Source organism: Colias croceus, chromosome 4 (genome assembly GCF_905220415.1).
Source record: "Colias croceus chromosome 4, ilColCroc2.1".
NCBI classification, from domain to species: Eukaryota; Metazoa; Arthropoda; class Insecta; order Lepidoptera; family Pieridae; genus Colias; species Colias croceus.
Window position 1 is genome coordinate 1,441,507 of NC_059540.1, and position 12,233 is coordinate 1,453,739.

The following is a 12,233-nucleotide window of genomic DNA, read 5'->3' on the forward strand; positions in this document are numbered from 1 at the left end:
TCTCCAGCGACTGAATGTAGTCTAAGATTAGGACGCGGCTTTCCTGAAAATAGTTTTATGTAAAACGAAATGATTTAAAATCCGAAGTCACCATAATCACGTTACATAATCCTATCCTACTAATACCTACTAATATTAAAAAATGCGAAAGTTTGTGAGGGTGTGTATGTGTGTTTGTTACTCTTTCACGCAAATACTACTGAACCGATTTCAATGAAACTTAGCACACGTATAGAGGTTAACTTGGATTAACACATAGGATAGGTTATATCCCGGATATCGCACGGGAACGGGAACTATGCGGGTTTTTTTTTGAAAACGCGGGCGAAGCCGCGGGCTGAAAGCTTATAGTATTATTATAAACGCGAAGGACTGTGTTTCTATGTGACTATTTTACGCTTTTTCGGCTAAGCCACAGTAACTTGATTTGGATAAACTTTAAGACCCGGCAACATTGAGTGTTATATAAACCCGGTGTCAAACACAGGTTGCTAATCCATGTACTAATATTATAAATGCGAAAGTAACTCTGTCTGTCTGTCTGTTACTCAATCACGCCTAAACTACTGAAACAATTTTCATGAACTTTGGTATAGAGATATTTTGATACCCGAGAAAGGACATAGGCTACTTTTTATCCCGGGAAAATGACGCAATCCCGGAAATCCCACAGGAACGGGAACTATGCGGGTTTTTCTTTGACTGCGCGGGCGAAGCCGCGGGCGGAAACCTAGTATTATAATATAGTTAAAGCGCATATAAAAACTTTATTTCTAGCAAACTGAGTATTTGGTCTAATCAGTATTTAAGAAGATAAATTTCAATTTATATAATGAAAATTCTTCGGAAAATCCCTCCATCTAAGCCCCCCATATTCAAAATTCAATACAGGGTATCAATAGTGTATGCTAACCAAACCTACTGCAGGTGCTTTTGTGTGGACATAGTTCCATAAAGTTCATTGAAATTGACATTTTGCAAAATAAATGATATTAACTCTCTTTGAATACTAGTTGTTAACTACATTAAATATTTAATATTTTTCTCTAAGATTTTTCTCAAGACTGCGCGTCGATATTTCAACGCTGAAATTTTGACACTGCCATGCGGCCATTGTGCGGCCAATTATGATTTTGTCATGGAAGTTTTTCGGAATCATAAACTTAGGCAAGGCAAAGGTTTTTCAAAGCAAAAGAGCTATTGTGTAGCTACAGCAGAGTTTAAGAACGTATTCAGCTGTTTTCTAATAATATTATTATTTTTGTAGATAATATTTAGTTTGTGTTCATAAGGTTCAAATGTTGCCTGTCTATTACGCGTTAGCAATGGACCGATTTTGATAAATTCATTCATCATCGAACATCTGTGGTTGAAATATTATGGCAATATACTTCGCTGCATTTCTATATACCTTTATAGATATTATAATCAATAATGTGTGAACCTAAGTGTGAACCGTACAAAAACTTCACAAATTATCACAGCAAATATATTTAAATAATGCAAATTAGACTCTATTTCAACAACATACGACTCCATATAAATCCCCCTTATCTTAGTATACACGATCCAGCTGTCACCGGCGCGTTCAAATAACCCTTGCAAAACGGAATTGTACCTAATTGTGTAAACGGGGCGTGAGAGCGTTGTTTTATCGATGTAGCATTTCCATTTCCTTTCATCGCACAATAATATAGCAGACGAGCGTATATTGTGACAATTTGCATTTAATGATGTGTAGAATTAATAAGTGTCTGAAAATTGGAGTATCAATTTCAAGTAGTAAGATATAACTACATTTAGATACATTATCGTTTTATTGATATTATGCATTATTGAATTTTATGTAATGTATGAACTCAACTACTTGAATCGATTAAAAAAATGCTGGCTCCACCTAAAAACAATAGCTCCGTGAGTGCGGCAAATCAGTTCTGTAGTGTGTGTAAGGCAATTTGTAAGGACGCTAGTGTGTGTGAAGAATTGTACTGCCAACTACATAAATTTTACCCCATAAATGGGAAATGGGCTATCTTAGAAAGAAGTTTGAAAAATATTTTTTATTCATTTTGGCCTTGCCGGGAATCGAACCCATGAACATGTGACTCAAATCCACTTGCGATGCCACTATACTATCACAAAGGTTTTTTAAAAGTAAAAAAGCGGTAATAAAAAAAATAACATATTATATGAGTCAGTTAAACAAGGTTAAACAGAAATAAATTATTGTTATTATCATTTTTTTTATAATATGCGTTAGTAATAGTATTGAAAAAAAAAACATTATGAATAAAATAAGTTCAAATTAAAAGTGTGTTTTTGGGATATGCAGTACGGCAACACTAAATGGCGTCGTATTTTCGTAAACAACATTTTCAAAGTGCAGGTGAAATATTGAATAATACGATTATTCCTGATGGTACGTGATCCCAGTGTCTTTCTTATTATTTGCTGTATTTTTTTTAAAGAGTTTTATGGCACAAACAGGCATTTTACTTCAGGTTTTGTCCAAAATCCTCAGAAACTATCGGTACGACTACGCCCTCTCCACACAATGCTTGTGACACGACTGGCTCGGGTACGCCGATTTCGGCGTACTTTTAGTTGCCGCATTTTTCGAGTACGCCGGCCACAGAACAGTAAGAACATAATACTGTTCTGTGACGCCGGCGGTATCTAGTCGTAGCGCGCGCGGAGACCAATCCATAATCTAAGGGTACAAGTATTACCTTTGAACACTCTTCAAAAAAGGGGGAGGTTCTCAATTCGACTGTATTTTTTTTTGCTTCCTAGGTACCTCGGAAGACAAAATTTTCGACTGGGTAAACCGATTTTGATGATTCTTTTTATTTGAAAACTGGTGCCTCCCGCGTGGTCCTATTAAAATTCGGTCTAGTTCTATCAATATGAGGGCGGTTTAATTTTTTTTATAGTAACTATATTATTTCGATTGAACCACAGGACCGAGTGGCTGGTATATTAACGCCACAAATCAAATGTTTTTATGTTTTTCTGCTCAAAGTTCAAACTAACCAATATTTAAACTGATTTTGATGAGATTTTTAATCGAAATCGTATCTTGCATTACTTTATTGAAATATGTACGTGCACAAAAAATATGTATCTCATAATATTTTACCATAGAGATGCTTCTAGGAATACCTACCTATAAGACTCATAATATTATGTAGTACTAGCTTCCGCCCGCGACTCCGTCCGCGCGGATGTCGGTCTTCGCGTGGATGGTTATTTCTCCATTTTGAGTACCTCTGTCAATAACATCTTATAAATATCTATTGGACCCAATTCCCAAATACGGCTAGGCCTATAATAATACGCAACGTGTGTTCGCGGTTCTACGGAACAAAGTCTATGGATAAAACTGAAAAATTAAGATTAATTTTTTTCTACGTATTTTTCCAGGATAAAAAGTATCCTATTTTACGCCCAGGATAATAAGGTATAATTATACCAAGTTTCATCGAAATCGAACCGATAGTTTTCACGTGATGCCTTCACATACAGACAGACAGACAAAAATTTATTTAATCACATATTTGGGTTTGGTATTGATCCAGTAACACCCCCTGCTATTTATTTTTTCAATATTTTCAATGTACAGAATTGACCCTTCTACAGATTTATTATATGTATAGATGATCTCATTTAATAATTTAAAAATCTTAATAAAACAAGCTATTTTTCCATAGAATTTAGGAACATTTATTGATGAATACGTTACTATTCGGTGACGTTATCCATACTAATATTATAAATGCAAAAGTAACTCTGTCTGTCTGTCTGTTACTCAATCACGCCTTAACTACTGAACCAATTTGCATGAAATTTGGTATATAGATATTTTGATACACGAGAAAGGACATAGACTAGTTTTTACCCCGGGACATAGGATAGGTTTTATCCCGGAAATCCCAAGGGAACGGGAACTATGCGGGTTTTTCTTTGACTGCGCGGACGAAGCCGCGGGTGGAAAGCTAGTGTGTTATAAAATAAAATTACAGTTTTGGTATCAAAAATTGGATTTATATTTTCGTTTTGCTGTATAGTTAATGTCAATTAACAATTCGCCAGGTTACAGATTGGCCGCACAGCCAGCATCAAGCATAACATGTACTTTAATAACAATGATACAATTTTCAGACCTAATATCCTAACTTAAACATACAACCTAACTAAAGATATACACAGGTAAAGCTAAATTATCTACAATCGTCAATAAATTATATACAGATAACAATATGTTATATACACCTAAATTGTGTTTAGACTTATCTGTAACCTGAGAAGCTTTGATTTTTTCTACATTCTGGACAGTACCATTTGCCTTTAGGCGGTACCATGATACCAACACACTCAAAATGAAACCACTCAATGGGACAGCCCTCGGCATCGCATGCTATCATTTCTGACACCTCGTCATAAGGACATCTGCAGTAACAATATACGCTTTCACCTTCTTTTGCTTCGCGAACGGCCGGTCTTTGGAAGGCGTACGGTAAACTCGAGGTACCGGAATTGAGATATGTTGGCGGCGGGACAGATAATGTATTTTGTACATTGCTAGGTTGAATTATCTCTAAACCTCCTTCCTCACTTGAATCAGAATCGCTAGATTCCATTGATTCGGAATTCATCAAGAACCGCGGTGGTTCAGGGTCTGGAACGGGAGTAGTCAACCTTATAGGCTCGTTATAATTAAACAATTTTTGCGGTATAACAGAAGATGGTATTTCCTTCTTAGCTTTATGAGGGGCAGGTGATGGCAAGTCTTCTTTTCTCCATTCTAATTTCGGAGGTTGTTGAGGTTTAAGTGCAGCGGGTGTAGTCGGCTCTTCGTCGCTCGAATAACCATAGAACTTATTTGGCACGCGTCTTCGTTTTGACGCCCTCTTGCTCTCCGCACTCATGGATGTGGTCGTCGATTTAGTTGCATTTATGGGCTTAGGTGTTTCTGGCAATTGTACAGTATTCGATTGCAAAGAAATAGTGATCTTGTTCGGTATCAATGGCGCAATAGGAGGTTCAGGCTCTGATTTGGCAATAACATCTTTAGGAATGTTAATCTTAATGGGACCATGTTTTTTAGAACTTTTTGATTTCTTCTTCTTTTTACTCTTTTTCTTACTGCTGCTTGACTTCTCTTTATTTTCTACCTCTTCCTTGGGTATTTTTTCTTCTTTTACAGGTGTTGCGCAACGACTCACTTCTTCCGAGATGGAACCACCATCTGATGGGGCGATCGACGCTAATAACTGGTTTCGCTTTTCATTATACACTTTGTTTGCTATTTGTTGTGGATTCTCATCATAGAATTCTTCATCTGTTTCACTTTCTTCAGTTTCTAAATCTGTTTCAGCAATGGGCGATTCAGTTTTCTCTGGTACAAGTACAGGTGTCTCAGTCATACCCATCACATCAACATTTGATCCGTTACTGATTCTTCTGTTTGGAAGTGATTTTCGAGACAATTTTCTCATCCTTCTTCCATTATTTTGTTCATTTCCAGACTCGTCAGAGGAATCGGAATCGGAGGAACTTGAAGATGATGAGCCACTACTTGAAGAACAACTACAGTTTGAACCACAAGAACAACTCGAGTCACTATCACTACTACTACTACTAGATGAAGACATATCTCCATGTCTTTTCTTAGGTGACTTTTTATTTTTCTTTTTATCTGAGTTGAATATATCTTCATCTCCATTCATATCGGGTGGTATTAAACAATAATCATGATCGGATTCACACACGTGGCGTCTTCGCATGGGTGGCGGCGTCTTTTCTTTGTGTTGTTCAACATTAGCTTGATATTTTTGAAAGTTATCCCATATTTGAAGAACTTGTTGTTCACTTGGTTTGTCGTCATCTTGAATATCAGTTTTGTCATCCAACTTGGGTAACTGTGAATCTATCTCTGTATTACTTGCCGGTTCTTTTTCTTCAATCTTATCAGAAGGCTCAATCTTATTTTCATCCATCTGTTTATCTTGTGTCTGTGTTTCTTCTTTTACAGAAGGTGGCAATCCACTGTCAGATTCATCACTGCTATCACTTTCCGATAAATTAAGGGCTGGTAAATTAACATCAAGCAATAATGCATCTTTGTCTTTTAACTTCTTCTTCTTAGATTTTTTAGTAATGTGTTCAGCATCTGCTTCCGTTTTTATTTCTGAAGTGCCTTCATCTTTAGGAGGTTCATCAACTAAATCAATGACAGGTATTTGGTCTTTAGATGTTTCTAAATTACTATTTAAAATAGCAGGCTTTTCTTCATCAAGAATTTCTGTTAACTGCTTCTTTTTATGCACATCAGAGTGCTTACTTAACAGTTTCTTTGATACAAACTTCTCTTCACATCCTTCTTCGGTGCATGGGTGTGGAAATTCGCCAGAATGTATTCTCTTATGAACTTTTAAATAAACTGCTTTTGTAAATTGCAAATTACATTCATCACAGACAAACACTGCAGGAGGAGTACAGAAATGATAAACATGGGACCACTTTTTCTGTAGGCATCTTTTACACAATACACTTTCTGTTCCATGCTTCCAGAACAAATGATTATTAATATCAGGTTTATTCCTATAGGCAATACCACATCGATAACACAAATGGTGCAATTTATGTTTCCAAACATGGTTGGAAAGCCGTGCCTGACTTTGGCAAAATTCTAAACATACATCACAGGTATGGTGTATCTTTCGAAGATGCACCATTAATCTAAAAGAAGAAGAGATAGAGTCTACAATACAGAAGCAACATCTAAACTTAATTACATAGTCAGAATCATAAGTTCCAGGGCATAAATGACAGAGTAATTCACTATAAGTATAAAAGTTATTTTTACACATAACACACAACAATATAGTTTTTTGATGCATTTTTCGATTATGTAAGTAGAGATCTTTATGTACTGCAGTTTTGAAATAACACTGAAAACACTCAAAATTAAGACTATTTTGCACATCTTCACACTTATCAACACTATCATAAGAGTCCAAGTTAATATATATTGATGAAACCTCATCTACACCTGTTTTCACTTTCGCAGCTATCGTCTCAGGCATTAACTCCTCTGCAGTAATACTGTTCACTGTTGCTGAAAATCTATGCTCTGCTACCATATGTAAAGCTAGCTGCCCACAGTTTACTGCAATTTTTCGTGCATGGTTACAGTAGATACAATTAAAGTATGTAGATCCCAGAAATACCTTTAAGAGATCTTTTAATGGATATTTATCAATTGGTCTGTCTAAAGTAAGTTCAATAACAGGAGTAGTATCTAACGGAGTAATTTCCTCAACATTGACATCACCTGTCATATCTTGGTCTTGGGGTTCCGGTTTTGTCTCACATTTTGGAGTTACATCTTCTACACTGGGTTCCGGTGATGGTTTTTGCTCTTCTTCATGTGGTATAGTCTCAGCATCATCTTTAGTACTTTCTTCAAGTTCTTGTTCATGTGGCCTTTGATCTGAACTTATTTGTGTCTCTTCTAAAGGCACTTCCTCAGACTTTACTTCCATTTCTTCAGATTTTGTCACATTCTCATCAACAGTTAATTTTTCACTACTATCACTATCAGACGATTCATCACTAGATGAAGTTTTGTCAAGAAACTCTTTAGGAACTCTGACTGTTAATTTTGGTACCCTATTTAAAGTATTGACATCCTCAATTTTGTTGTCATATATTGTTGTTTTAATTGTGTTTTCAGGTTTTGTCTCCATGGGGCTGTATATTGGTTCGATATTGTTATTAACAAGTGTTTTAAGGGTTGTTTCCTTATTATTTTCGTAGAAAGTTGTTTTAACAAATGGACTTTCAGCCTTATCACAAATTGTCATCTTAATAGAAGGAGTTTTGGGTTGTGGTGGTGGGTCTGAAGGTTTATCTTTTTCATATCGTTTCGGAGGTCTTCTATTTCTTGATGGTGGTTTATGGCTCATATGTTGTGAGTACTGTTGGCCAATTGTAGGATCTACCGTAGAATTTATAATGACCGGTGACTTAGCACTATTTAAACTGAGCTTCAGTTTTATTCCACATTCTTTTTCAACAGTTTTAGTCGGTTCTTCAGTTTTAGATACTACTGGTTCAGGAATGGGTGCTTGAATGTCACTTGTTGATGGAGAATCACACTCATCAGAATAATCATGACTAACCTTATCGTCTCCATTAGAGATATGAGAAGGAATGAAATCTGATTCGTTTATGGACTTGGGGCTTGTTAATGGCTTAGAACTAGGACTTTCCATTTCAATTGCCGAATCCACAGTATTACTTGTGTCTTTACCATCAGAAGAATTATTGGAGCTTAAACTTATATCACTATTTACATTATCACTATTATGTATACTATTCATAGCCTTCTGGGATTGTGTTGTGATTGTTTCAATTTTTTGCTCAATGGATTCTTTTTTATCACCATTGGGCCTCAATAACTCTTTCATCAATGTGGGACCATTTGTAGTATGTTGTGTGGGCTCTTTGTCATTCCTCGCATGTTTCAGATTGTTTGGTTTTAAAGAGTTTTTACTGATAAGAACTGGGACAGGTTTTGGCTTCACATTATTACAGTCATGATTAAAGAAATCATCTTGTTCACTACATATTTCATCACACGCACAACACATTAAATAAAAACTTCCATTGTAGACATTACAAAACTCCTCTTTGCTATTGTAGTTGAATTCTTGTACATTGTGTTTATTTGTTAAATGTGAAGACAGTTTTTCTGCTTTTGAAAACATACCCAAACAAAACAGGCATATATGTCGGTTGTGAACTTCTCTCATGTGCAGAAAGAGATTCCAGTTTTCATAATAAGTGCCACATGCTGAACATAAATACACTTTACGAGTAACTCTGGATGGGCCGCTTGAGTTTGTTTCTGTATGTGTAACGCCTTCCGGACTCAGAGCAGGTTCCTTAGCTTGGGCTCGACATACTAACTGATGCTCCTTCAACATAGCCAGGGTCTTGAATGACATTGAACAGCATTTTCGACATTTGAACTTTACCATTGGCTGCAAGCCGAGGCTCTGTGCATATTCCTTCAACTGAGGCCCCTTTTCAATCTTACTTTTTTTAAATTGTGATAATTGGCTCTTGGGCACAAGGCGGGGTACTGGTTTGTCTTGCTCATTATCATCCAATTGTGATGTAACATTATGAAATTGACTATGTTCAATGCGTTTTGGTATAAGTTTAGGTACTCGTGGAGTTGATCCCTTATTTACACTTGTTTCACTAGATTTCACTACAAACGGTTTTTTCTTTTTGCACACACTATTGTATGGAGCTGAATTATCAACGAAAGGCCGCTTGCCAAGGTGTATTCTCAATGGATTGATGCGTTTTTTAAACTTGTCCTCATGTGAAGTATCCGCGCTGTGTCGCCGTTGTTCGTAGGATTTTTCCGGAGGACTCGATGATTCGCCTGCGAAATCGTGTCCATTTGCCGTAAATGTCGCGGCCCGATCTCCATATAAGTTACATAGCGCCGCAACGGTATTTTTATCGTCTCTCGTATTTGCTATATTACCATCTTCCATAGTTTTCTGAAAAAATAAAACACGTGCTCAAATGACTGCCGAGAAACAAAAGACATTCAAACAAGAGGAACTCAAAACTTTGATTCGAATTATGATAGCAACAAAAACAAATAACAATGTTTACTTTACCTGTGAAATCGTACGTCCAGTACGAGTACAAAAATCGAGATTTGTTTCCATGCATCCGTTTGGGAACAGCGCTCCTTACATCAGGCCTAATAAGAGGCAGCCGCGGGCTGGTCATTCCCGTAAAATGGCGTCACTTTGTAGAGTGTAGATTGGTGTTATCAGAATCACTGCACCATGTTTGTACCACTAGTATCACAATAAACAAACATTTTGCACATTTAAACCGACACATTAAGCTCTATTTTATTGAAATATATCTCCTTGATCTGTTTATTTCCAAACACATTATAGAAAATCGTAGCGCGTTACGAGAAGCTAATTCATTTACCATAGAGTAAATTTTAACTTTTTCTTTTTTATTCGAGTGTGGCGTTCTTAAATTAAACACGTGGTGCAGGCATAGACAATATTTTAATGTTTTGGTATTTTTAAAATTAATTAAAATTATTAAATAGATGTTGCTAATAACTTATATCAATATAGAAATTAAAATTATAAAAATATATTTTCGGTTTAATTATAAAAATATAGTTTCGTTAAAAATATATGAAAATTATCTGTGATCACTGTTATAATATTTGTTTTCTGTGGTAAAAATTAGAGAAGGTTCAGCACAAGCAGGGAAGGGAGTTTTTATAATTTTTTTGTCATTTTATTTCGCATAACTTTTTTATTTATATCCAATTCAGTAGACATGCTTATACAAGATGATGTCTGATCAGTTTAGAAAAGTAGAACCATATTCACCAAAGTCCTCGCCCCGAGGAGCGAGGTCACCAGTTGTGTCTCGACAGGATTCTTCTGGTACCCTCAAGACTACGATCTCGCTGGGCAAAAACCCGTCCATAGTACATAGTGGACCATTCTATTTGATGAAAGAACCTCCAGGTACGAATCACCACTAAATTCGTAATAATTACTATCAATATTTTATAAACACAAGCACTTTCGCTTCTTAAAATCTTGATAATGTCACTAATATCTACTGTTTACTTCTAGGAGAATGTGAATTAACCGGAGCGACAAATTTAATGGCGTATTATGGTCTCGAGCACTCGTATAGTAAGTTTAATGGGAAAAAGTTAAAGGAATCACTCTCATCCTTTCTACCTAATTTACCTGGCATCGTGGACGGGCCAGGGCAGGAGGACAATAGTACATTAGGATCTGTGATAGCTAAACGACCTATTGGTGGTAAGGAACTGTTACCATTGACGAGTGCGCAGCTGGCTGGCTTCAGATTGCACCCTGGGCCTCTGCCCGAGCAGTACCGCTATGTGAGCGCCACTCCACCAAAGAAACACAAGAGTAAACATAAAAAGCACAAGCACAAAGATGGTGCACCTCCCGGACAAGATACTCCATTACAAGGTATGTACATTATGCCGGTTATTTTACTTGTACTAGTATATATGTAGGAGGAAATCTTAGCAAACAATTTGTGCAGAAAATTAAGGGAATTCTGTTATTATTGTTGTACTAAACTGGATATTTTTGGTTATGTTACCTCTTCATCATTTTTAATAATTACATTTTCAATAAAACACACAATTGCAATGTATACTTTATTTTATATGTACAAAATCATTCCAGACTCTTCAAATCCAGACACATATGAGAAGAAACACAAAAAGCAGAAGAGGCATGACGATGACAAAGAGCGGAAGAAGCGTAAAAAAGAGAAGAAGAGGAAAAAACAAAAGCACAGCCCAGAGCATGGCGGTCTCACACCACATCAGCACCCCATGCCTTAGAGATATACTGCAAGTTAATGGTCTAACAGTTCACACTTAATAGTGATATAGAAACCAATTTAATGTAAATAATGTTCAAATTGTCTGCTGATATAGTCCTGAGGATTTTTACCATTAGGGAGTGTTCAAGTATTACATAACACAATTTTGAAGATTTTTTACCCTCCTTGTAATGTACTGTAGCATTTTTTCTGTACCTCAGTAACACATCACATTTTGCAATACAATATTGCATTATGCAATACTTGAACACCCCTTATACTATGGGAAGTATAAAAAAATGTATATATAAGCATGAATTTCCAGCAAGAGGTAATTTGATTTGTTTATGTAATTGTTATAATGAGATATTGTCAAGCAAATTTGTGATCTATTCTCCCATTGAAAATCTGTTTTTGTATTACCATATTGTGTTTCCCATAGACTTGTAATTTTTGGACACTATTTAATAAAAACAATATTATAAACAATCAACTTTGTTTATAATCTATAATCAGTCATGTAATTATAATTATCGTTATATCAAAGACTATTGGCATTTAAAAATTTCAGATCTGTGTTGTTTGTACCTATTTGTATTGGTTTTTATATCATTGTATACAGGATGTCCCACTATCGGTATACTAAGCGCGAAGGAACTTGTAGTCTTGCACACACTGATCACGTAATTTAATACTTAAACAACAAAATTACGGCAAAAATTTTTTGCTAAATTTTTCCCTAAAATGTTTTTTTTTTCTCTAGCGTCGCGGAGCTGGCATGTAACGCTTCG

At 35.9% G+C, this 12,233-nt stretch overlaps 2 protein-coding genes across 2 annotated transcripts; one reads left to right on the plus strand and one right to left on the minus strand.

Moving 5' to 3' along the window:
- Positions 1 to 4,022: 4,022 nt before the first annotated feature.
- LOC123690952 lies at positions 4,023 to 10,006 on the minus strand. The gene is made up of 2 exons (XM_045635114.1): positions 9,708 to 10,006; positions 4,023 to 9,584 (listed from the first exon to the last, which is right to left on the minus strand). The coding sequence occupies exons 1-2, from the start codon at positions 9,756 to 9,758 to the stop codon at positions 4,290 to 4,292; spliced, it is 5,346 nt and encodes a 1,781-aa protein (XP_045491070.1). The 5' UTR covers positions 9,759 to 10,006; the 3' UTR covers positions 4,023 to 4,289.
- Positions 10,007 to 10,293: 287 nt separating this feature from the next.
- On the plus strand, positions 10,294 to 12,129 carry LOC123691279 (mediator of RNA polymerase II transcription subunit 19). The gene is made up of 3 exons (XM_045635593.1): positions 10,294 to 10,595; positions 10,707 to 11,078; positions 11,301 to 12,129. The coding sequence occupies exons 1-3, from the start codon at positions 10,415 to 10,417 to the stop codon at positions 11,459 to 11,461; spliced, it is 714 nt and encodes a 237-aa protein (XP_045491549.1). The 5' UTR covers positions 10,294 to 10,414; the 3' UTR covers positions 11,462 to 12,129.
- The last annotated feature ends 104 nt before the right edge of the window (positions 12,130 to 12,233 follow it).

Bases quoted from the DNA above. Each gene is read 5' to 3' on its own strand.
- LOC123690952 (XM_045635114.1), bottom strand. From the start codon at position 9,758: ATGGAAACAAATCTCGATTTTTGTACTCGTACTGGACGTACGATTTCA. The intron at 9,585-9,707 runs GTAAAGTAAACA...TTATTTTTTCAG, and splicing joins CTGGACGTACGATTTCACAG to AAAACTATGGAAGATGGTAA.
- LOC123691279 (XM_045635593.1), top strand. From the start codon at position 10,415: ATGATGTCTGATCAGTTTAGAAAAGTAGAACCATATTCACCAAAGTCC. The intron at 10,596-10,706 runs GTACGAATCACC...GTTTACTTCTAG, and splicing joins TTTGATGAAAGAACCTCCAG to GAGAATGTGAATTAACCGGA. The intron at 11,079-11,300 runs GTATGTACATTA...AAATCATTCCAG, and splicing joins ACAAGATACTCCATTACAAG to ACTCTTCAAATCCAGACACA.